At 41.8% G+C, this 26,379-nt stretch overlaps 3 protein-coding genes across 3 annotated transcripts; 2 read left to right on the plus strand and 1 right to left on the minus strand.

The window, feature by feature from the left end:
- The first annotated feature begins 275 nt into the window (after positions 1-275).
- On the plus strand, positions 276-8,581 carry LOC139416791 (transcription initiation factor TFIID subunit 8-like). Its single transcript, XM_071165858.1, has 8 exons — positions 276-464; positions 729-888; positions 1,080-1,178; positions 1,279-1,341; positions 3,572-3,696; positions 3,833-3,980; positions 4,168-4,310; positions 5,451-8,581. The coding sequence occupies exons 1-8, from the start codon at positions 417-419 to the stop codon at positions 5,589-5,591; spliced, it is 927 nt and encodes a 308-aa protein (XP_071021959.1). The 5' UTR covers positions 276-416; the 3' UTR covers positions 5,592-8,581.
- LOC139416778 (V-type proton ATPase subunit S1-like) lies at positions 8,502-14,472 on the minus strand. The gene is made up of 10 exons (XM_071165842.1): positions 14,281-14,472; positions 13,903-14,029; positions 12,573-12,647; positions 12,181-12,374; positions 12,028-12,065; positions 11,818-11,903; positions 11,393-11,637; positions 10,170-10,223; positions 9,717-9,948; positions 8,502-9,506 (listed from the first exon to the last, which is right to left on the minus strand). The coding sequence occupies exons 1-10, from the start codon at positions 14,403-14,405 to the stop codon at positions 9,291-9,293; spliced, it is 1,392 nt and encodes a 463-aa protein (XP_071021943.1). The 5' UTR covers positions 14,406-14,472; the 3' UTR covers positions 8,502-9,290.
- A 4,096-nt stretch (positions 14,473-18,568) lies between these two features.
- On the plus strand, positions 18,569-26,375 carry LOC139416777 (rab GDP dissociation inhibitor alpha-like). Its single transcript, XM_071165841.1, has 11 exons — positions 18,569-18,900; positions 19,720-19,827; positions 20,021-20,120; positions 20,461-20,595; positions 20,759-20,957; positions 21,128-21,259; positions 21,470-21,569; positions 21,847-22,018; positions 22,441-22,585; positions 23,117-23,171; positions 23,291-26,375. The coding sequence occupies exons 1-11, from the start codon at positions 18,856-18,858 to the stop codon at positions 23,441-23,443; spliced, it is 1,344 nt and encodes a 447-aa protein (XP_071021942.1). The 5' UTR covers positions 18,569-18,855; the 3' UTR covers positions 23,444-26,375.
- Positions 26,376-26,379: the final 4 nt, after the last annotated feature.

Below are 26,379 nucleotides of genomic sequence, written 5' to 3' on the forward strand. Positions count from 1 at the left end.
TTACGCACGACGCAACGCGGATTGCCTGGACAGAGCCCTTAGTCGTGGTATATTGACAATATGTCACAACCCCAGAGGTGCCTAAATGCTATTATAAACTGGTGACCAACGTAATTAGAGCAGTAAAAATAAATATTTTTTCATACGCGTGATACACCACGGCTGCCAGTCAACATTCAGGGTTAGAACCACCCAGTTTATAATTGCTTTTAGACAGTTCATGCAGTAGGTGGCAGCAAATCTATTTTATAAGCAGAAACTGCCTGTCCTGCCGGAAATTACGTCAATGTTGTTTTTCTGGCTGTACCTACCTAGCTACAGTAACGTTAGCTAGATAATTTATTAGTTAGTCAGAAAGGCGTAACTTTGTGTAACTGTAGCTTTTTGATAGCAAATAATCCCCATATATCGTGCAGATGGCAGACCCTGCGGTGATGGCGGGTGGATTCAGTGCTGTAGTAGGGGTAAATAAAATATTTTGTCATAGCTATGTAACGCCGTTAGCTAACTAGCAAATTAAGAGGCGCTATAATTTGGGGGGGGGGCTCATCAAATGAAAGCCATTCACTAGCTAACGTTACGTTTAAACGAATGTTGTAGGTGGCTGACTTGCGGTTTTATAAACTGGCGTTGACGTCAACAATGCTGACTAAACGTATAACTAGCTATTGTAGTTTGCTATCCCTGAGTGAAAGGGTTTTCTCACCCACCACATGTTTGTTTTACAGCGTTCAGGGGGTGGTAAGGCGACGTCCAGTCCGGCAGAGAACTACCAGCTTGCCCGGCGTCGCACCCTCCAAGTGGTGGTGAGCTCGCTGCTGACAGAGTGTGGGTTCGAAAGCGCAGAGAAGGCGGCCGTGGAATCACTCACTGAGATGATCCAGAGCTGTATGCAACCATTGTTTTGTTGTTATTGAAAATGTTATACATGTTTTCAGTTTGGGATTAAACTAACAATAACCCTTTGCTGGCTTGAATTAAACAACAAGCCATGTCAAGTGACTAGGATTTTTAAGAAATAATCACAAATGTCTGTATTACTGACCATTAATTGGTGTCTATTCCCTATGCTTTTTTAGACATATCTGAAGTGGGACGTTGTGCCAAGGCGTACTGTGAACACACAGCCAGAATCACGCCCACCCTTTCTGACACTGTGGTCACACTCATTGAAATGGGTGAGTTTAACTTCAGGAAAGATGCTAAAGAATTGCAGCTTGAAAATGAAATCTCTTTTTAATTTGCCTTCATCAACTTATCTCTCATGTATCACCACAGGTTTCAATGTGAACACTTTGCCAGTGTATGCCAAGAGATCACAGAGGATGGTTATAACTGCCCGTGAGTATGTCTTTACTGTTAGGAATCATTTGGTTGTGTTTTTGAAGTTCTTAGGTAACATTGGCCTCTCGAGTGGTGCAGCGGTCTAAGGAACTTCAGTGCTAGAGCCGTCGCTACTGACCCTGGTTCGTTCCCAGGCTGTGTCACAACCGGCAGTGATTGGGATTCCCTTAGGGTGGCACACAATTGGCCGAGCGTCTTCCGGGTTAGAGGAGGGTTTGGCCGGGGGGTAGGCCGTCATTGTTAATAAGAGTTTATTGTTAACTGACTTGCCTAGTTGAATAAAAAATAAAAAAAACATTAGAATACGATATGTGAAAAAAATAGAACATAAGTGTTCACTCAATGTTATTCATGGAGTGCCATTGTTACAACTATGAAACAGAAAGCATATGTGTTGGAACACAGTAAGTTTATTTTTATAACGCCCAAAAAATACCCCAAACACCAGAACGCACAGTCAAAATACATGCGGTGAAAACATCAGTAGCTTAAACACCATTATAAGTGCCAAGTGGCCTTAAATAAATAGTGAAACTCGACACAAGCAATAATAGCATTATAATGAATGTCGATATGACAGCAGTCAAAAATAGTCAATTATTGTCAACTCGTGCTTATATTGTGTGCATTTCTATGCAATGGCAAAAGTTAGATTCCTAACATGGCGACGGAAGAAATGACAGCAGTTTTACGGGCGCCCAACCAATTGTGCTATTATGTGATTCTTTTTTTGTGTTATTTGTAACTTATTTTGTACATAATGTTTCTGCAACCGTATCTTAGGGCAAAATAAAGCTTCTGGGTATCAGGACAGTGATCACTCACCTCGGATTAGATGAAGATTTTTTCTACAATAAGCAGGATGCACACGACATTCTCCAAACACCCGACAGGACCGACATCCCCGTTATTTGCAACATGAAGCGACGCAAGTACAGAGGACAAAGAGCCGGATGCCTCGTGAGGACCCGGAGAAGGCGAGTGGGAAAGCTACCGTTACTGTCAATACTACCCGCCAACGTGCAATCATTGGACAATAAATTAGACGAGGTACGATCACGAATATCCTATCAACGGGACATCAACAACTGTAACATCCTATGTTTCACGGAATCGTGGCTGAATGACGACATGGATATTCAGCTAGCAGGATATACGCTGCACCGGCAAGATAGAACAGCACACGACGAGGGGGGGCGGGCGGGCTGTGCATATTTGTAAACAACAGCTGGTGCTGTGAATTCTCTAGATTTTGCTCACCTGAAGTAGAGTATATTGTGATAAATTGCAGGCCACACTACTTACCTAGAGATCTTTCAGCTATATTTTTCGTGGCTGTTTAGTTACCACCACAGACATGCTGGCACTAAGACAGCACTCAGTCAGCTGTATAAGGAAATAAGCAAACTGGAAACCACTCACCCCTAGTGGCCGGAGACTTTAATAGGTAGCAACACATCTGCCACCACCACTACCCACCCCTCTTTTACGCTACTGCTACCCTCTATTCATCATATATGCATAGTCACTTTACCATATCTACATGTAAATACTAACTCAATCAGCCTGACTAACCGGTGTCTGTATATAGCCTCGCTACTGTTATTTTTCACTGTCTTTTTACTGTCGTTTTATTTCTTTACTTACCTATTGTTCACCTAATACCTTTTTTGCACTATTGGTTAGAGCCTGTAAGTAAGCATTGTTGTATTCGGTGCACGTGACAAATAAACTTTGATTTGATTTAGTTGTTATCCCTTGTCCTAACTGTTGACACAATTTTTGTAACTTTTGCTTGACATACCTTTTTTGTAATTTAGCAGACGCTCTTATCCAGAGCGACTTACAGTAGTGAGTGCATACATTTTTGTACTGGTCCCCCGTGGGAATTGAACCTACAACCCTGGCGTTGCAAGCGCCGTACTCTACCACATGAGCTACACAGGACCTTTCTTTGGTTGTAGTGTGTAATCGTCTCCGTTTTTCTCTTTATTGTGTTCCAATAGTTTTGTCGTTCTTCAGCACCGTTGTAACAACAGCTGTGCTGGTGCTTTAAAAGTTAACTTTAAGAGGACTGAGATCAGTTATTTAAAGAAGACTGTGAACACCCTTGGACTAGAACTGAGCACAAAACACAAGAACACTATAGAGCACTAGTGACTGGTCCTAGAATGAAAGTAATTGTGATGCCTAGTTGCCTACCTGACCATTTGTGTGTATTTTTCAGCTCCAGTAACAAATGCTCCTGTGATCCCGAAGGCCTTGATCGCTGGACAGAAACGCACTCATCCCTCCCACATACCCAGCCACTTCCCTGAGTTCCCTGATCCCCACACCTACATCAAAACTCCAGTGAGTTAACCACACTTCTTAGTTTTCCCAGCCAGAAACATCTTATTATTAATACACTTTTACACTTTTTCCAGTAGTCTAGTGAAAAGATTTGAAAGATGAGTGAGTTTTCCTCCCTGTTGTCTTTCTGTCACAGACGTTTCGGGAGCCTGTGTCAGATTACCAGGTGGTGCGAGAGAAGGCAGCCTCTCAGAGGAGAGACGTGGAGCGAGCTCTCACACGCTTCATGGCCAAGACCGGAGAAACACAGAGCCTTTTCAAGGATGACATCACTGCCTTTCCTTGTGAGTGCGCGCTCGTCGTTGTGGTCACACGTGATTCTACTTCTGTTATATGTTTCCCTTCATTCTTTCTCAATCTGTAAAAAAAAAAATGGAGTTCCCACTAATCTCATTTCTTAATACAGACAGTGTTATGTGCCTGTGTTTGCATTGGTAATATAACTTGTGCCTTTGTTATTGTGATTGCCAGTGATCGCAGCGCGGCCCAGCTCCATCCCGTATCTCAGTGCCCTACTGCCTTCAGAACTGGAGCTGCAGACTTTGGAGGAGACGGACTCCTCCGAACAGGATGACCAGACCGACAGCGAGAACACACCAGGCAACAACCTCAATGTGAGTCGGGGACAAGGGCCAAGGGAAATATTTAACCCAGAGTTATATTAGCTGCAGTTCAATGTGGTTACGCCTATACAGAATTAACCTTTCATGAGGAAAACCAAGGAACACCTGCTTTCCCTGACAGACTGCCCAGGTGAATCCAGGAAAAAGCTATGATCCCTTATTGATGTCACTTGTTAAAACCACTTCAGTCCGTGTAGATGAAGGGGAGGAGCCAGGTTAAAGATGAAGGGGAGGAGCCAGGTTAAAGATGAAAGGGAAGGAGACGGGTTAAAGCTGAAGGGGAAGGAGACGGGTTAAAGCTGAAGGGGAAGGAGACGGGTTAAAGATGAAGGGGAAGGAGACGGGTTAAAGATGAAGGGGAAGGAGACTGGTTAAAGATGAAGGGGAAGGAGACGGGTTAAAGATGAAGGGGAGGAGACGGGCTAAAGATGAAGGGGAGGAGACGGGCTAAAGATGAAGGGGAGGAGACGGGTTAAAGATGAAGGGGAGGAGACGGGTTAAAGATGAAGGGGAGGAGACGGGTTAAAGATGAAGGGGAGGAGACGGGCTAAAGATGAAGGGGAGGAGACGGGCTAAAGATGAAGGGGAGGAGACGGGTTAAAGAAGGATTTTTAAGCTTTGAGACATGGATTGTGTATGTATGCCATTCAGAGGGTGAATGGGCAAGATGTAAGTGCCTTTGAATGGGGTATGGTAGTAGGTGCCGGGTGTACCAGTTTGTGTCAAGAACTGCAACGCTGCCGGGTTTTTCATGCTCAACAGTTTCCCCGAGTGTATCGAGTGGTCCACCACCCAAAGGACATCCAGCCAACTTGTCACAACTGTGAGAAGCATTGTAGTCAACATTGGTCATTATCCCAGTGGAACGCTTTTGAAACCTCCAATGAATTAAAGCTGCTCTAAGGGCAAAAGGGGTGGGGGGGTGCAACTCAATATTAGAAAGGTGTTCCTAATGTTTGGTATACACAATGTATATTCAACTGTAGCTGGTGTTGATTGCTACATCCTTATTGGGATGACACTGTTAGTATCCATCTCTAATATGGAGTCCATGGCAAGGCTAGTTGTAAATTAGTTTATATTTTTACAATTATGTTAATTTTCCTCATCTATACCATTATTAAAATTTAGGATGATCCTGGAGCTGATAAGGAGAATTCCATGCTGCCCCCTGGGGGTGTGGTTCCCTCAGTGAAGGCCAGTGAAGAAAACATGATTGACAATCCATACCTGAGGCCGGTCAAGAAACCCAAAGTGAGGAGGAAGAAGTGAACGTTTACTACACTTAGCTACTAATTCGGACTTCTATCTGTCAGACACAACAAAGGGTCAATTGTAAGAAGCAGTCAACGGTTCTGTGCCTCTGTGAGAAGTGGACCCACGTGGACATCTGGAGTGAGGGACTCTCACCTGAACTTTCCACAGGGCAAATACTGCTCAATATGACTTTCTTCACTAGTTACATTCATGAGAAAACAAACATTTTGCTATTCTTTTTTTTTTTTTTCAGATTTGTGGAGTGGTTCTGTCGTGAAAGAAAATATGTAACATTTTCAAATTATGAGTTCAGTCATTGATAAATAATGAGTAGGAAATCAATGTTTTGATTTGTATTTTAACATGAAAACCTTTCATTTACCCAAATGACACATTTTAGCCAATCACCAAATACACATGAGGGCAAAAATCCGGCAACTTTATTGTCTACTTTGTATACCTGGAGAGAATGGTGAATATCTAGATTAAAGCGGATATATAAAAACACTTCATTTATGCTTGTATCAGGTTGACCCCCTGCAGAGTCAGGAGTACAACAACTGTAGATATGTCCTTTGCTTGGCAAAGTCCTTGTCACAAAGCAGCTATGTAAGACAAGCATGCAATGGCATTAGATGTTATTGCTGAAGATACATTTACAATAATCTCTGTATTACTTTGTATAGTAATGCAAAGTAAAATAACACACCTCTGTCCTCAAGGCTTTCCTCTTGATTTGGGGGCAGTCTACCCCAGTCTGAGGAGCCAAAGTTCATAGGCCAAAACACCTTCCGGCTCTGAGTAGTATCATGAGCATATGCCCCGGGGCTGCATCATGAAAAACAGCTGTTAGTGGTCAATCTATTTGAAGGTTGATACATGCAATGCATTTATACAATAGATAATCAGTGTTTTCCTATCATGGACAGTTTGGAGAGTGCCATTGCCAATAACCACACACTCACCCTGGGTTGGAGTCAGCTGTAACAGGCTTGGTCCTGAACCTATTTGTGGTGTAGTTGAAGGGGGTTCTGCCAAGAGGGTACTTTACACCAGGTTCTGTCCTGCTGATACTTCCGAGGGGAAGGAGTGATTATCTGGGTGGTGGGAAGAAAACACATAAGGGTATTCAGAGACCTGAAAATGTACGGAAAGTAGAGGTTACAATCTGCATCACTCTCAGGTCTCTTCTGTACATCATACAGAATGGTAGCAACTTGATGGGACAATGACCAACATGAAACGCTTCACAATAAAATGTATTTTGTATTATTTTAACTGGCAGTTTGAGTAGCTTCTGCAATGCATTAGGTATTACAATGCTGAAAACAACCAAATTGGTTTATTTGAAAACAACAGTGTAACAGGTATAGTGGATAGAGGGTTGTTGAAAGAACATGACAGTATAGGATTGAGAAACTCACAACATGATTATCATAGCAGCTGGGGCCAGGTGTGGGGCTCCCTGAAATGACAGGTCGTTGCCCAGCCGGTTAGGTGCACAGTGCACAGGTTGGAAATGGCTTCCGCTCTTGGTCGCTGCCTAATGCGACGCTTTGCAGGGGAGCCATAAATTAAGTGATAAGCTCCGACATTTTTATTGATGCAAATAGATAATCACTGCGACATGCAATGTGGACTGATGCTAATAATTGTCCCTTCATCCTGCGCTGCCTTGTTTCTGTCTTTTGTTTACCTTCTTATCGGGTAACAATGGTAACCAGGTGACTGGATGCACGTAAATTATGCAAATTCTTGGCTGGGAACTTCATGTTGACACGATTGGCTGCTCTGTTCTCCACGTTCAATGAACGAGAATTAACTTGTGTTTATATTGCAATTTAATTGTGACCATAATGCAATATTCCTGTATATAATGACAATCAAAAATGTTTTTTTTTTGGGAGACAAACGGGCCACACTGTCCAAACATTAAGCAGGGTGTGGGATTTTAAGGATAGTGTAAGAGGCCAATATTTTACAAAAGTGCATTTGGCAAGTATTATTCTAAAATTGATAAAATAGTTTTCCTCATCAATCTACACACAATACCCCAAATAATGACAAAGCAAAAACAGATTTTTAGATTTTATTGAAGGAAAAAAATGGATACCTTATCTATGTAAGTGTTCATACCCTTTGCTATGAGATGTGAAATTGAGCTTAGGTGCATCCTGTTTCCATTGATCATCCTTGAGATTCTTCTGCAACTTGATTGGATTGTGTCGAAGCACACATCTGGGGAAGGGTACCAAAACATTTCTGCTACATTTGAAGGTCCTCAAGAACAGTGACCTCCATCATTCTTAAATGGAAGATGTTTGGAACCACCAAGACTTCCTGGAGATGGCCGCCCAGGGACTGGGAGACTAGTCAGGATCGAGGGAAAGAAGAATGGAGCAAAGTACATAGAGAGATCCTTGGTGAAAACCTACTCCAGAGCGCTAAGGACCTCAGACTCGGGCGAAGGTTCACCTTCCAGCAGGACAACGACCCTAAGCACACAGCCAAGACAACGCAAGAGTGACTTCAGGACAAGTCTCTGAATGTCTTCGAGTGGCTCAGCCAGAGCCCGGACTTTAACCCGATCGAACATCTCTGGAGAGACCTGAAAATAGCTGCGCAGTGACACTCCCCATCTAATCTGACAGTTTGAGCAGATCTGTAAAGAATGGGAGAAACTCCCCAAATACAAGCTTGTAGCGTTATACCCAAGAAGACTTGAGGCTGTAATCGCTGCCAAAGGTGCTTCAACAAAGTACTGAGTAAAGGGTCTGAATATGTTTGTAAACAAGGCTGTGATGTAACAAAACGTGGAAAAGGTCCAGGGGTCTGACTACTTTCCGAATGCACTGTCAAGATACAAATGGCAAAGCCTTGGATTTTAGCACTATTTTGTATGTATAGAGGCATGAGGGTCACTGATAGTTTTGACATTTTATTTCAATTTCACAGATGTCAATGAAAAAATGCCAGCATTGAGTAAAACGGTCTTTTGAAACAAAGCATAATTTGCAGAGCATTCTTTTCTCACATTGTCCTACTATGCATTTCCAACAGCAAAATTTAGGGTAGGCATTCTCAAATGCCCACAAACGTCAAGTCTGCACACATAAATTCAACTTAATATTTACAGGCAATTATTGCATTAGTCTTTAAATTACACAGCTGAGAAACTTACAATGCAAGCGAAATAACCAAAATCAGTCCCACAAAATGCTGCAATCATATTTCAGTCACTGATTTGGCATCAAAAGCTTTCCTGTACAAACAAACCCCTTTTATTGGCACATGCGTGAGCTGATTAGGTATCAAGGGAAAAGGGAGGCATTTACGGAACGTACCCCCTTGGGTGGCAGGTAGCCTCGAGGTTAAGAGTGTTGCACCAGTAACCGAAAGTTAGCTGGTTCAAATCCCAGAGCCAACTAGGCGAAAAATCTGTCTGTGCCCTTGAGCAAGGCACTTAACCCTAATTGCTCCTGTTAGTCGCTCTGGACAAGAGCATCTGTTAAATGACTGTTTGTGTAATACAAACAGAATAAAGGCTAAGGGGATGGGATGGCTGAACTGGTAATCAGAACGGGGAGGTGGCTAAAGCAACTGACAATAGAATTTATTGAACAAATCAAAGTGGAGGGAACATTGTCACATGACAATAGGAAAGACAGCACGAACAGGTCTGGGAGCAGTCTAGGGGGCATTGTCTCGTCTTCATTACTCCGACTGAGGCACTGAGATGGAGGGGCCTTTAGGGTCGTCAAAGCGGTCCATGGAGCGTAGCTGCATGATCATGTGCAGGCCGTAGGTGAGGATCAACAGCATCAGCAGAGAGGTGATCAGGCCCATCCAGATCCCTGGTGTGAAGAAGCCAGCACAGTCACTGGCATAGGAGAAATCTGTTGTCCCATTCAGTATGCTGAAGCCTTGGATCTAGATGGAAACAGATGCCGGCAAAATGATTAACAGTGGAGCAGGGGCTCACTTGAAAAATATATGTCAAGCTCAATGTGACTTCCCTGGGTAAATAAAGGCTGCATAAAAAATATTAACTTTTTTGTTCTAAAAAGTTCAAAACCCTCTAGAAGTTAAACCCTGATTATTGAAAGGCTCTTTGCGTGGCTGAAATTCAAGCAATCGTACCTGGAAGTCAGTGAAGAGGATTCTCCACTGGGTGGCATTCTGAGCACGGGGCACTAGAAGTGCATTGCGGAAGTTGTTGACATTTTGGCAGTGGAAAGAGTACTCTGCCGGGGCATAGATACCGTGGCTGCCATTGTAGGTGGCTGTTAGGGTGTTGAATACCAATTTCACAGTGTCCAGGGTGAACCAGTTCCGTGCAGACACAGGATAGCGCCGCTGGCTCATGGAGAAGCTGGAAATGATAAGACTCTAGTAACCTCACACTTGACATAGGAATGGGAAGGTCCAGGAATGAACTGTTCATGCATTGAAAATATAAATAAAGAAGGTAGAGGAGACAGGTGGTGTCATAGGAACAGATGGTGTGCACTTTTTTGGTATAAGCTGCTATGATATTTGACTTGCATCTCATTAATACAAAAACTATTTTAAATGTTAACATTATATACTTACATGAGACGGAAGGGATTGTAAGGTGAAACAGAACTCCCATAATCAAGGACAAGCCTGAGAAAAACAAAATAGGATTCATATCCAAATCCTCCACCACAGAGCTCTGATTCCCTATTGCGGTCAACACACAACTGGGTAATTTGATAGTGCTAAAATATGCAACACATGTAACATAAGGCAACTAATCAATGATGTTATTATACTGCTACAATACTGTAGTATCAATGATGTTACTATATTGCAGTATCAATGTTACTATATTGCAGTATCAATGTTACTATTCTGCTACTATACTGTAGTACCAATGATGTTACTATACTGTAGTATCAACCATGTCACTATACTGCAGTATCAACCATGTCACTATACTGCAGTATCAACCATGTCACTATACCGCGGTATCAATAATGTCACTATACTGTAGTATCAATGTCACTATACTGTAGTATACATTATGTTACTATACTGCTACTATACTACAGTATCAAGGATGTTACTATACCGCAGTATCAATGGTGTTACTATACTGATACTATACTGTAGTATCAATTATGTCACTATGCTGCAGTATCAATGATGTCACTATGCTGCAGTATCAATTATGTTACTATGCTGCAGTATCAATGATGTCACTATGCTGCAGTATCAATTATGTTACTATGCTGTAGTATCAATGATGTTACTATGCTGTAGTATCAATGATGTTACTATGCTGCAGTATCAATGATGTTACTATGCTGCAGTATCAATGATGTTACTATGCTGTAGTATCAATGATGTCACTATGCTGTAGTATCAATGATGTTACTATGCTGTAGTATCAATGATGTTACTATACTGTAGTATCAATGTTACTACTATACTGCAGTATCAATGATGTTACTATGCTGTAGTATCAATGATGTTACTATGCTGTAGTATCAATGATGTTACTATACTGCTAGTAAACTGTAGTATCAATGATGTTACTATGCTGTAGTATCAATGATGTTACTATACTGCTACTATACTGTAGTAGCAATGATGTCACTATACTGCTACTATACTGCAGTATCAATGATGTTACTATACTGATACTAAACTGAAGTATCAATGATGTTACTATACTGCAGTATCAATGATGTCACTATACTGTGGTATTGATGACGTTATAATACTGCTGCTATACTGTAATACATAGCAAAAAGTGGCATGTCATAGTAAAAAGAGAGTATCAGGCTCACTGTGAGTTGGTTTCATTACAGAAGGACCCAGACGTGCTCACAGAGCCACCAGAAGCAAAGGTCGATGGACCGAGATCAATCCATTCCTTGTCACTAAAGCTGACGTTTAGATTCTGGGCCCAGAGCATGATGCAAGGGCCTCTGGTGGAATTGAACATCAGAGGAGGTTTGACCTCATCCACAACTGCCTGCAGCAAGGAACGGCTCATAGAAGACTGGACAATCAAGGACGGCTCCTCAATCACCTAGGGAGCAAGGAGAGAACGCAATCAAAATACAGCTACAGCGTTATTGAGAAGATCTATAGAACATAACAAAAAGTACACCACGCCACTTTATTTCAAGTCAGGTGAATTCTGAGTGCTCAGTGCTGATACATGGTGTAGATTAGAAGCATTTGTTAAGCATATTTTTATGTTTCTTACTCTTGAGGGCTTGAGTCCAGTGTAAATGGCAGTGTAGGGCACACTCTGGGCTTTCATGATGCTCAGAACCTTACCAATGACCTCATCTAGGGAGAGAGAAAAATATATCACATTGTTGAGTCAGGGAAATAGTTTTTGAATACATACATACCAATACATATAATAACAAGGTTTTGACAAGAACAATAAATGGCCAAAACTTAAATGTACCATTGTTACGCAGGACATCCTGACAGGACAGGTAAGCACTGGAACATAAGTATACAATACATGTTCAAGTTACTGTGGGATTGTGAACAAATCAATCAAAAAGTATTTTTCCAGAAGCCTGCACTCTAGAAACATTTGGTTTAATTGTATTACCCAGAAGAATATGGCAGGTTGATAACCAGCAGAGTGTTTTCTGAGGCATTGAAGCGGAGATGCTCCAGTGTGTCTGGGTCTACGCTGAGTGGGGAAACACCCAGCTTCTCCTGTAGCAGGCTTGGGACCGCACTAGCACCTAGCCATGACAGGGCAGGCAGCACCAACGGTGAAGACGAAGACTGTAACGCAGACTGGGAGAGAGAAATGGAGTCAAAATGAGTTGTCAACATACATCCGGGTCTAAATTCACAAAGTAGGAGTGCTGATGTAGGATTAGATCCCCACTGTCCATGCGATCTTATTCCCCACTCCTACGCTGAGATGATTTATGGCCCTGATCATATTAGTATCTCAATACCATGCCCCACCACAAAAGACAGAATATTTACCTCAAGGTTAGGAAAGACACTGTCTTGCTTGTTTCCAAAAACTCCTCCATACCTTGTGAAGTCATCTTTGCTCAGCTATGTAGAAAATGCATATATCAACAACAATGTCAGTGTCATCTGCTTCACAGAGTTTGAGATGAATTAAAAACAGTACAATATAACAAGCTAAAATCCATTTACATGGCTAGTCTCATTATTACTACATATCTGAAATTCCAGCCTGCAGAAACAGGTCAGTCTGAGAATAGGAAGAAGTAAGGAGGAAGTGGGGCTGAGACGCATTGTCACACCAGAGAGGGAAACACCAGGACAGGACACCAGAGAGGGAAACACCAGGACAGGACACCAGAGTGGGAAACACCAGGACAGGACACCAGAGAGGGAAACACCAGGACAGGACACCAGAGTGGGAAACACCAGGACAGGACACCAGAGTGGGAAACACCAGGACAGGACACCAGAGTGGGAAACACCAGGACAGGACACCAGAGTGGGAAACACCAGGACAGGACACCAGAGTGGGAAACACCAGGACAGGACACCAGAGGGGGAAACACCAGGACAGGACACCAGAGAGGGAAACACCAGAGAGGGAAACACCAGGACAGGACACCAGAGAGGGAAACACCAGGACAGGACACCAGAGAGGGAAACACCAGGACAGGACACCAGAGTGGGAAACACCAGGACAGGACACCAGAGTGGGAAACACCAGGACAGGACACCAGAGAGGGAAACACCAGGACAGGACACCAGAGAGGGAAACACCAGGACAGGACACCAGAGAGGGAAACACCAGGACAGGACACCAGAGTGGGAAACACCAGGACAGGACACCAGAGAGGGAAACACCAGGACAGGACACCAGAGAGGGAAACACCAGGACAGGACACCAGAGTGGGAAACACCAGGACAGGACACCAGAGAGGGAAACACCAGGACAGGACACCAGAGAGGGAAACACCAGGACAGGACACCAGAGAGGGAAACACCAGGACAGGACACCAGAGTGGGAAACACCAGGACAGGACACCAGAGAGGGAAACACCAGGACAGGACACCAGAGAGGGAAACACCAGGACAGGACACCAGAGAGGGAAACACCAGGACAGGACACCAGAGAGGGAATCACAAGTGGGTTACTATACTGTAGTCCCTGTGTCCCTGTGGTCCCTAAAGCAAGAGCACAGTAGGCTATTCAGCTTTGACATTACAGTATATAATGGTCATTGCATACTATGTGACACAGCTTTAAATAGTGTCTGCCAAGTAGTAGACAATTGTACGTGGTACAACTGAATACAATTATATGATTAATATCAGGCCTGACCTTGTCCTGTAGGAAGAGCAGCATATTGTGTGGGGCAGATCCCAGAGCAGAGTTTAGGTAGGCCATCAGCTGGACATTAGATATTATGTGACCAGCTGCGGGAGATACCAGCTGTGGTAAGGTGTACCTGGAAAGATGTACAACATCTTAAAATGATAGAATAACAGTACATCTAACTACTCAAATCAACAACTAACACGGAAATGATTAGCAGTGCATAATAACCCAATGATATCCAAAAGGGAGTTAATGCTTTGACCATTATAACGTTGTCTTATAAAGTGAGTATAGCTATTGGTTAGCTTACAGTAGCATGATAGATAGAGTTAGCACAGTGCTCAAAATCCCTTCGCTTTCAAACTAATAATACATATTTACCCTTCACTGGACCACATTACAAATGGTACCTGACTGCTACAACTTCCAGTCGAAAATAAGGCGAATAAAAGAGCAATAAAGGCCATTTTAGTACGCATTTTACTTGACGACTCAGATCCTGCCATCGTCAGTTTGCTTTTCCGTAAAGTCCAAGTCACGTGGGGTAAAACGATTTCATTAAATCAGCTGACTGTCATGTGCGTGGAACACTTCCTGCTTATGCAGCCTGGGTTGCATTCAGTATGTCAGAACGGTGTGCAACGTTGAATTCAACGGAACCGGTACTCGACTGAAAGACCAGTTGAAAAACGTTGTAATTATGGTCACCCAGAGGGCAGTTACCATATGGTTCTTATTATACTTCAGTGTGTTACTGTACCATATGTACACCATAGGGCTCCAGAGTGGTGTCGTGGTTAAAGGCACTGCATCTCAGTGCTAGAAACGTCACTACAGACCCTGGTTCGATCCTTGGCTGTATCACAACCGGCCGTGATCGGGAGTCCCACAGGGCGGAGCACAACTGGCCCAGCGTCTTCCAGGTTAGGGCAGGGTTTGACTGGGATAGGCCTTCATTGTAAAGTAAGAATGTGTTCTTAACTGACTTGACTAGTTAAATAAAGTTTTAATAAAAACCTTTATTTAACTCAGGCTGTTAACTTCTTATGGCTGGGGGCAGTATTGAGTAGCTTGGATGAATAAGGTGCCCAGAGTAAACTGCCTGCTACTCAGGCCCAGTTGCTAATGTGTGCATATCATTAGTCGATTTGGATAGAAAACACTCTGGAGTTTATAAAACTGTTTGAATGATGTCTGCGAGTATAACATAACTCATAAGCAAAACCCTGAGAAAAAAATCAGAGGTTTGGGAAATCTGAGGTTTGTAGTTTTTCAACTCTTTGCCTATTGAATATACAGTGTCTATGGGGTCAAATTGCACTTCCTAAGGCTTACACTAGATGTCAACAATCTTTAGAACCTTGTTTGATGCTTCTACTGTGAAGGAGGGGGGAATGGGAGCTGAATGAGTCAGTGGTCTGGCAGAGTGGCGTGAGCTGGTCACGCGTGTTCACGTAAGAGTTAGCTTTCGTTCTATTGCATTTCTGAAGACAAATGAATTCTCCAGTTGGAACATTATTGAAGATTTATGTTAAAAACATCCTAAAGATTGATTCTATACTTCGTTTGACATGTTTCTACGAACTGTAACGGAACTTTTTGACTTTTTGTCTGGCCTGCGCGTCATGAATTTGGATTACTGGGCTAAACGTGCGAACAAAAAGGAGAAATTTGGACAATAATGATGGACTTTATCGAACAAATCAAACATTTATTGTGGAACTGGGATTCCTGGAAGTGCATTCTGATGAAGATCGTCAAAGGTAAGTGAATATTTATAATGTTATTTCTAACTTCTGTTGACTCCACAACATGGCGAATATCTGTATGGCTTGATTTGTTGTCTGAGCGCTGTATTCAGATTATTGCATGGCGTTTTTTCGGTAAAGCTTTTTTTTAATCTGACACAGCGGTTGCATTAAGGAGAAGTGTATCTATAATTCCATGCATAATAGTTGTATCTTTTATCAATGTTTATTATGAGTATTTCTGTAAATTGATGTGGCTCTCTGCAAAATCACCGGATGTTTTGGAACTACTGAACATAACACGCCAATGTAAACTCAGATTTTTGTATATAAATATGAACTGTATCAAACAAAAAATACATGTATTGTGCAACATGAAGTCCTATGAGTGTCATCTGATGAAGATCATCAAAGGTTTGTGATTACATTTTATCTCTATTTCTGCTTTTTGTGACACCTCTCTTTGGCTGGAAAAATGGCTGTGTTTTTCTGTGACTAGGTGCAGATCTAACATAATCGTTTGGTGTGCTTTCATCGCAAAGCCTTTTTGAAATCGGACACTGTGGTGGGATTAACAACAAGTTTATCTTTAAAATGGTGTAAAATACATCTATATTTGAGGAAATGTAATTATGAGATTTCTATTGTTTTGAATTTGTCACCCTGCGCTTTCACTGGCTGTTGTCACTGGCCCGTTAGCGGGCCCGTTAGCGGGATTCATGCCGTTCAAGAACTGTGCGCACTGTTTTGGGAAACGTGTCATTAACTTCTTGGCGCACCCATCCCGTTAGCGGGATCATTTTCGGCAACATCCGCTGAATTGCAGAGCGCCAAATTCAAATAAAATTACTACAAATATTTAATTTTCATGAAATCACAAGTGCAATATAGCAAAACACAGTTTAGCTTGTTGTTAAATCCACCTGGCGTGTCAGATTTCAAAAAAGCTTTACAGCTAAAGCAAACCAAGCATTTATGTAAGGACATCTCTCTCAGCAGACAAAAAATTACAACAGCTACCAGCAAATTAGATAGCAAATTGGTCACAAAAGTCAGAAAAACAATCAAATGAATCGCTTACCTTTGATGATCTTTGGATGTTTGCACTCACAAGACTCCCAGTTACACAATAAATGTTCCTTTTATTCCATAAAGATTCTTTTTAGATCCAAAATACCTCCATTTGGTTGGCACGTTATGTTCAGTAATCCACAGGCTCGAGCGGTCACGACGGGGCAGACGAAAATTCAAAATAGTATCCATAAAGTTCGTAGAAACATGTCAAACGGTTTTTATAATCAATCCTCAGGTTGTTTTTACAATAAATAATCAATAATATTTCAACCGGACCGTAGCTTTTTCAATTGGAGAGAGAGAGAAAATGTCTGCTCCAAGCTGTTGGCGCATGCAAAACTCTGCTGGCACCCAGCCATCACTGACGCGATGTGATCGTTCTTGACCATTTTTCAGAATAAAAGGCTGAAACTATGTCTAAAGACTGTTCACACCATGTGGAAGCCATAGGCAGAGGAATCTGGTTGATATTCCTTTAAATGGAGGGAAGGCATGCAATGGAACAGGGACCTTTCAAAATAAGAGGCACTTCCTAGTTGGATTTTCCTCAGGTTTTCGCCTGCAATATCAGTTCTGTTATACTCACAGACAATATTTTGACAGTTTTGGAAACTTTAGAGTGTTTTCTATCCTAATCTGACAATTATATGCATATTCTAGCTTCTGGGCCTGAGAAATAGGCAGTTTAATTTGGGTACGTTTTTCATCCAAACATCAAAATACTGCCTCCTACACTCCACAGTGTAGGGGGCAGTAAAACGTTTTTGCCAAGCAATAACACTAATAAAGAAGGAAATAGCCCAAAATAGCTAGATTATTTTGCAATTGATTTACCACCACAATATTTGAGATTTCATCAAATTAGATAAGGATCTGTGAGATTATATAATCATTATGTTAGGATTAGCCTTTGATTCCTAGCAACGAAGGCCTATTGATTGTAGGCCTATCAATTGTCTCTCTGTGATGATCTGATAAAGTAATTGAAAGGCTATTTATTATAGACCCCTCATTAGGCCTTATCTCAGAATATTGTTGAATAATATGGGACTTTTAAAGTAAACCGGGCGCTTTGTTGTCCCAGAAACCTGCGGTGCTCTCCTTGGTCCTGAAACGAGGACCTGAGTGGACCGTCAGAGCGGGTCACATTAATGCTGATATGAGTGACAGCTAGCGTGCGCATATTTCCGACCTTCGTTTTCGTTGCTGTCAGTCATCGATATGGTCAATATGTAGGTGGCCCCTAGACCTAGTCAAATATGGTGGTCTTAAGGTATAAATAAGTAGGCCATTAGACATTTCCACGTGTGTCTAATCTTGAGGAGGAATTAGCATATAGGGCTAAAATGAATGTTTTTTTTTTATATAACACCATGAATAGGCTACACAAAGTAACCAACATAATGCCTCCATGGGCAACATTAATAGTATGTCATTCTTTAGTCTACACAGCTGATGTTACTTTTAGCCTATAAACACAGCTAGTTGACTAGGCCCATAGAAGACATAGCTACCGGTAACTATTTTCAGTCTTTTATCATTCTTCTGAGCTTTTTCATAACAGCAGTGTTGGCGGAGGAATACCACTGCATCCGCAATTGCTGCGCCTACCGCAATGAAAAGGACTGAAGGGGAAAATAAAATAAAAACGCACACGTTAGTGTCTAATCAGACAATAGAAGATAATTGAAAAATGTTTTAAAAAATAAATCTAGCCTTTTTATGAATAGCGTAAGCATACAATAACATAACTGTTTAAATGTGAGGAGGGACGGTTTGAGGTTTCCCTGTTTCGTCTGTTGTGAGACTAGGGGTGTAGCCTAGTGTGAGGCGCAGACGTAAGGGATGTGCCCTACTTTCCGACGCGAATGCATCATTGCTGTTCCACAGCGTTCCATGGTTAGGGCCATCTTTGGTCGTTCTTGCCGGTGACAGTGTGTGGACCATATTCCACTTACAAATTACAACTGATTATAAATAAATACTAACTTAAAAAGGTATCTAACCAACATACACTTGCTAAAAAGAAACGGGGACAAATTGCGTCTGTTCTTCCACTTGGTTTCCTTTCCTGCCAATTCCCTGAAATTTCACTAGGCAAAAGAGGGCGAGACAGGAGAGGCGGTGATACAACATGGATGAGGAATATGATGTGATCGTTTTGGGCACCGGACTCACGGTAAGTAGTCTAATCAATTGTATTTGTGATATAGCATACTCAACTTTACATTTATGAAGTTTGCCTATGTTTCCTTATTCATCCAATAATGCAATTGATAGGAGCATCTGCATCTCTGGCTGACTTTAGGAAAATGTGATGGTAAATAGCCTATCTGCCCCAAAGCTAATAAGATATCTTTGAATAATGGATACAAGTAGGCAACAATTTATTTGGATACATTTGTGTTGTCAATGCATTGTTCATTCGTTGTGCAGCATCTTTAGGCGTAGCCCCAGAGTGATGGTGTAGTGGCCTTCATTGAACAGCATTTGCGCAGGTCTGAGAATGGTTTAAAATAAATAGAACCTCTCCCTAGTACTGTATAATGTTTCGTAGACTCGCCTCAGTCATCACACCCTGTTCCATATTCGAGGCACATGTGTACAGAGTTTACAATAAGACAAAGCCAACATTTTACGAGTACGATGGATATACATAAAATGAATATTTTTTTAGTGCAGACAGTTAATGATTTAGCCTGAATATGAACAATATCCACTACACTCATTTTATTTGGGGTGGCAGATGCAAAGAGAAAAAAAATGTATTTTCTTTATTTATACTACAATTGTTCGTTTTTTTATGAATAGTATTATTTGTATTATTCGTACAGTATTATTGTTATGGCTCAGACATCGGCTCGCGCTTGCGTACATCTTGTCCCTCCCTCTTACACCCCCCCCCCCCCCCCCTCCTCTCTCTATCTCTCCCTCCTGATACACACACACACTTGCTTTTTTAATACTGATTCATATTTTGCCTTTCATTTCGTTTTAGGAATGCATCCTCTCTGGGATCATGTCTGTGAATGGAAAGAAAGTTCTGCACATGGACAGGAACCCCTACTATGGAGGTGAAAGCTCCTCCATCACCCCTCTGGAAGAGGTAAGGGCGTAGAACATTGTGGATCTAATGGTCATCATTTTTAATATATTCCAAAGTTCCACCCAGCCCTCCATGGTTTAAGTCAGATATTTTATTATCCTGTATTTTCCTTTCACTGCCCCAGGTTAATGGTTTGGTATTTGTAAGAGTATTTATTGATGTTTTCACTCGTGCATATATTTCCCTTCCACAGCTGTATAAGCGGTTTGAGCTGCCTGACAGCCCTCCAGAGTCTATGGGTCGTGGAAGAGACTGGAACGTGGACCTCATCCCCAAATTTCTTATGGCCAATGGTCAGTTGTGGGATTTGTTTTTTGTTTGCAAATGAGAGATACAATTAAACCTATTAGATGAATGAATATTCCTGTTACCAGTCGATACATACAGAACCAATCGGTACACCAATAGCCTCAATCGTAAATCATGTTGCTCAGTTACTCAACTTATTCATGTATGCAGACCATCACCACATCATGAGTATAAGTAGGAAGCAGAATTTACCCAAGAAAAAATGTAAATCGCCATCATGATACCAATAAAGCAAAATATGGCATGGCTGTTTATGAAACATGGAGATACCTTGAAGTTATTCAATGAAAACCATCCTTTTTGTCTGACAATCCAATAAAACAGGTCAGCTTGTGAAAATGCTGCTATATACAGAAGTGACACGATACCTGGACTTCAAAGTAGTGGAGGGTAGTTTTGTGTACAAGGGAGGAAAGATCTACAAGGTTCCTTCAACTGAGACTGAGGCTCTAGCTTCAAGTAAGTTTGAATATACAGTGACCTGTACTTTAGATTGTGTTGTGAGTTTGCTATATATACCATCAAAGATTACATTTATTAACGTTTTCCTACTATATATACAGTATAGTGTCTCGTATATGAGGCAGAGCTGTCACTTTTGTTTTTGTCACGTGTCCTCCAGATCTTATGGGTATGTTTGAGAAGAGAAGGTTCCGGAAATTCCTTGTGTTTGTGGCCAACTTTGACGAGAACGACCCTAAGACCTTCGAGGGCGTCGACCCCAAAGTCACCACCATGAGAGATGTGTACAAGAAGTTTGACCTGGGTCAGGATGTCATCGACTTCACTGGCCACGCCCTGGCCCTCTACAGGACAGACGAGTAAGAGCACTTAGATTGATTACCAATCGCTACTGAGATTTAACCTGGGCCAGGGCCTATCAGGAAGTAAACTGAAATTCCAAATTAATGCTTTGAAAAGCATTGAGGAAATTTTAATTTCCTCAAAGCACACCCTGACTCCTATTGATCATGTGTCTCCCTTTCTCCAGCTACCTTGATGTGCCCTGTTTGGAGACCATCAATCGTATCAAGCTGTACAGTGAATCCCTGGCCCGATATGGGAAAAGCCCCTACCTGTACCCCCTCTATGGCCTGGGGGAGCTGCCTCAAGGATTTGCCAGGTCTGTGTGTTACATTTGTAATCCCTAAATCTCTATGTCCTTTCTTTAGTCAGACAAAGCTGTTCATATAGAATTCTGATCTTAAGTCACTCTGGATAAGGATAAAATAGTCTGCTAAAGCTAACTGACTAAATTGTAAATGTATTCAATAGTGTACTAGCATATTTATAATAACGTATAATTCATAGTCTCTCTCTCATACATTGTTAGATTGAGTGCAATTTATGGAGGAACCTACATGCTCAACAAACCAGTGGAGGAGATAGTGATGGAGGATGGCCATGTGGTGGGAGTGAAGTCTGAGGGAGAGGTAAATTCACCATCTAATCAGTTCTATAAAACCACAATCTAATCACTTCTATAAAATCACAATCTATCTATAAAAAGCACGCTAAACTATCAATAAAATCACAATCTAATAGGTCTATAAGATCTAATCTCTTTACCTTATAGTAAAGTAGTCAAGACTGCTGATAATGCACTGAAGAAAAGTGAACAATACCTGCACATATACAATTGGTAGAAGAGAGAAAGTACAGCATGTTAGATTGACATTGTTGTCTTCTATATTGTCCTTCCCTTGTTAGGTGGCTCGGTGCAAACAGCTAATCTGTGACCCCAGCTACATCCAGGACCGTGTGCGTAAGGCAGGTCAGGTGATCAGGGTCATCTGTATCCTCAGCCACCCGATCAAGGACACCAATGACGCCAACTCCTGTCAGATCATCATCCCCCAGAACCAGGTCAACCGCAAGTCAGGTGAGGGGTGGACCAAATACAGGTTTACTAAGATGGGATGTTTCTGACTTCCTGTTGTCAGATGTTCTCTCTACCAGTAAGTTTACCTCACATAAAGTACAATAGCAGTGTTGTTGGAGAGTGAAAAAGTCTGGAATAGTCCAGAAAAGTACAATTGTAAAATCTCAATCGAATACACAGTTAGTTATCAGAAAAGCAAAGTGACTGCCACAGAACATATTTGTCAGGCATATTTTATACTTAAGCAATAAGGCACGAGGGGGTGTGGTATATGTCCAATATACCACGGCTAAGGGCTGTTCTTATGCACAGAGCAACGCCGAGTGCCTGGACACAGTCCTTAGCCGTGATATATTTGCCATATATCGCAAACCCTCTTTTCCAAATCCCTAAACTGATCGAACTTGTGTTCTGTCCTCCAGACATCTACGTGTGTATGATCTCCTATGCCCACAATGTGGCGGCCCAGGGGAAGTACATTGCCATTGTCAGCACCACTGTGGAGACCAACGAGCCTGAGGCTGAGATAGAGCCTGCTCTGGAGCTGCTGGAACCCATTGACCAGAAGTGTGTCTCTACTCCCTCTTCTCTACTACCTCTTCCTCCCCTTTACTACTCTCTTCTCCCTCCTCTCTAGTCCCCCTTCCTCTGCTCTGCTCCCTCCTGTCTTCTCTCTCTTCCTTCTGTCTTCTCCTCCTCTCCTCCATTCCTCTTCTCCCTCCCACTTCTCTGATTGTCTTGGTCCTCTGTAGTTCAGTTGGTAGAGCATATGGTGCGTGCAACACCAGGAAAGTGGGTTCAATTCCCGGGACCACCCATACATAACATTTATGCATACATGACTAAGTCGCTTTGGATAAAAGCGTCTGCTAAATGGCATGTATTATAATTTACATTTTAGTAATTTAGTAGATGCTATATTCCAGAGCGACTTACATATTATGTATTTATATATATATTATACTGTATATCTCGTGTTGTTTCATCACTGTCCAAAACTCAGCTTGTACGATGTGTGCTATCCCAAATGAATAAAATGAATAGCAGTAAGGAGGCTTTTGTAAGTCAATAACTTACCTCTTCCCTCTTTATCTGTAGGTTTGTGTCCCTCAGTGACCTCTATGAGCCCACAGACGATGGTACTGAGAGTCAGGTGAGTCAAACACATCTGGATATACCTCCTATATTGCTAAAACACCACATTTCTGAGACATGTTTTAGGACAAGGCAGTTGAGTGAAAAAAAATTGGTGTGATTTTATGTCTCGTTCAGATATTTGCCTCATCGGCCTACGACGCCACCACTCACTTCGAGACCACCTGCAACGACATCAAGGACATCTACAAGCGTATGACCGGAAGCGACTTTGACTTTGAGAACATGAAACGCAAACAGAACGATGTGTTTGGGGAGGATGAGCAATGAGGAGGGAGGGGCATCAGGGAGAGGGCGGGGCAGAGAAGGGAGTGAAGAGGGGGTTAATGGAAGAAGGCAGAATATATGGATGAGGTGGTAGAGGGCAGGGTAAAGAGTACAAAGGGTAACGAGTTAGATCATTTACAGATTGTAGGGGCAGGGTACTGGGTAGGGTACCTTATATGGGAGATGGTGGGAGTGTTCAGGGGAGTTCTAGAAGGTTCTAGAGTAGACAGGGAGGTTCTGCCTTCCAGTTGTCCTCCTTTTTGCCCCCTCCTGAGGTCTCCATACTCAAACATAATTAAAACACACACACAGCACATTGTTCCAAGACTCACATTCCCTATTTCTATCTCTCACTGAAAGGCAAGGTTGATATGGTCTCTCATTCCATTTTAAACTACATCTAAACTATGATCATTAGAGGTAGACCGATTCATTGTAGTTGCAATTTCAAAAGCCTTTTCACTTTTCAACATGCATGAATACACAGTAGTATTGCACATAGAACACGATGATGCGGCAGCGTTCTGAAGGCTGGGCCATTCTTACACTGATCATTCCCTCCTGTCAACCCTGCTTTCACCCTGTTCTCTTCCTACTATTTAACCTGTTACTTATTTACATAGACAACTGCTCTTTTTTCGGCAAATCTCTCGCTCGGTCAGACAAAATGTTTTAAAATGAAAAGTTATAATATCAATAGGCTGTTCTGTCAAACTGAGTGCTCACTTTGCAGCGCTGCTCTGTTCTCTGTGCTAGTAGTTAAGCTAACCGGTGGCTAACTGTTCTGTTGTCCCTAAAACCACGTTTTATTTCTCTGTTTGTTGTGTGATGTCAAAGTTACGATTTGAATGGTTTCCGTTCTTTATTTTTTAAATGTTTAGAGTTTTTATTTCAACATTTGGTGCGCATTTTCACTTGCTGAAGTTATGAAGTTTACTGAATTTGAAATAGAAACATGGACTGTAATACTCTGAAGTGGACTTTGAGGTCAAACTGAAAAGGGAATGTGTTGTGTAGAAGAATGAGAGAGGGCGGTTACAGTGAGGGTCTGTCTGGAGGCTAGGCATGTTGGTGAGGTTACATGAATACATTTTTCATGAAATGAGAAAGTCTAAACAGTGTCCTTGGGATAACCGAACTGATGTCACCCCATTGAAGTTGAAAATGGTTAAGGTAAGGATCAAGGTTAGGGTTAGGTAAGGGTTATGGTTAGGTTTAGGGTAGGGACATCCCAAGGATAGCACTGAGTTGTACTCAGTAGGAGGAAATCAGATCACTACATGTTGAGATACGATGAAGCAAGGTGATAAAAAACAAATGTAGTTAGGGACTGTCGCAGACTTGAGATCAGGAAAGTATTGCTTTTGTGTAAAAGAAGGAAGACTGAACTCTCGGCTTGTAGTGAAAGTAAGCTCCAGATCATTGTTGTGGTCTAACTAACCCTTGTTGTGTATGTCACACAGAGAGACAAATTCCCTTTGGACTCCTGCTAGGCAACCTTACAGTAGCAAGTGGAGGGAAACGCGGACACTCCCAAAATGTAAAACACTTAACAGAATGCACCATTACAAAAGGTTCTGAGGCCTCGATATGAAGTGCCTCCCCAGAGTATGAACCAATTGCTTTTACTTGGTTTTAGCCTTAAATTTGGGGTCTTATCCAATATGTTTGGGTTCTCAAATAATTTCAGTATATTTAAAAACAATGTTATCTGCCGATCATTCCTCTGCTTATTGATGTCAGTTGGTTGACTTGATGCTGCAAATGTCTGGTGTCTTTCATGACTGCTAACTGTGAACATTGTATTTCCACTAACTACCACCACAGTCTAATATAACAGCGATAGAATCTCAGAAATTCTAGTCATTCTATTTCTATGTTCTAGTAAATCCTGGGGTTCTGTGGACTTGGCTGGGCCCTAATGTGAATCTCCTCCATTGTAGAAACCCTTAACCTCCATTCCGTCTGACCCTTTGAGGTTAGCGGTGTTCTCTTCATCTATATGTTTCCAGGCATGACATTGTTTTGAGATTTGGATCTGCAGCTTGGTTAGTTATTTACAGTACATATCAATTGTGGGCAGCAATGCTGAGATAGATGCCACAACATTTCCCTTCAAATTCGATTACAGTAACATGGATGACGTTAGTGGGAATTATTGCCGATCCCTTCATGTAGTCCCTCATATCTCTAAACGCCTCAGTTTTTACGTATTTGGGGTGGCTCTGTGTGTCTTAGTACAATGCTCATTTATTTGATTTCACTGACGTTATGGTGATGGAAGGTAATGCTGAATATGCTTCTCTGCTATTAGTTTGTTATATTATCATAACTGATCTCAAAGTGATGCATATGCCGACTTCATTGTTTTAGTTTTGTTGTATCATGTTTACCTGATTTACTGGTTATTACAGTTTTACATGGGTTAAACATTAACAGATCTTATAACAGGTTGTGATGAAGGACAGTGGGACGATAGCAACAGTCTGGTCCTCAATCATAGGGTTCAATTAAGCTTTCAACCCTTCAGTCCAGTCATCTTTTAGACTCATTTCTACAGTTTGACTGTGCACAGTTTTCACATTGTGTGAATTTCATACTGGAATTATGTTGAGTTTACTCTGCAAGCGTAGCTAGTTATATTTGGGCATTTTTCCCCTTCCTCGACACCAGACGCTGTCTCTTTATTTAAATGAAAGCCTAAAATGTGGTTTGATGTATTCATTTAAGAGGCTTTGGCCTTTGACTAATATTATTGATGACATCCCTTGAAATTGCTGAAAACATAGGGCAGACGGAGAAGTAAACAACTTACAGTCCTTTGTTTGATCACTAGTATGTGAACCATGTCTTGTGTAACAAATAAAATGAATTAAACTATGAACAAAAGTATAGAAAAAAAATTAAAAGCACATGGCAAACCTGAAAAGTCAAATCCA

Source organism: Oncorhynchus clarkii, chromosome 9 (assembly GCF_045791955.1).
Source record: "Oncorhynchus clarkii lewisi isolate Uvic-CL-2024 chromosome 9, UVic_Ocla_1.0, whole genome shotgun sequence".
Lineage (NCBI taxonomy): Eukaryota > Metazoa > Chordata > Actinopteri > Salmoniformes > Salmonidae > Oncorhynchus > Oncorhynchus clarkii.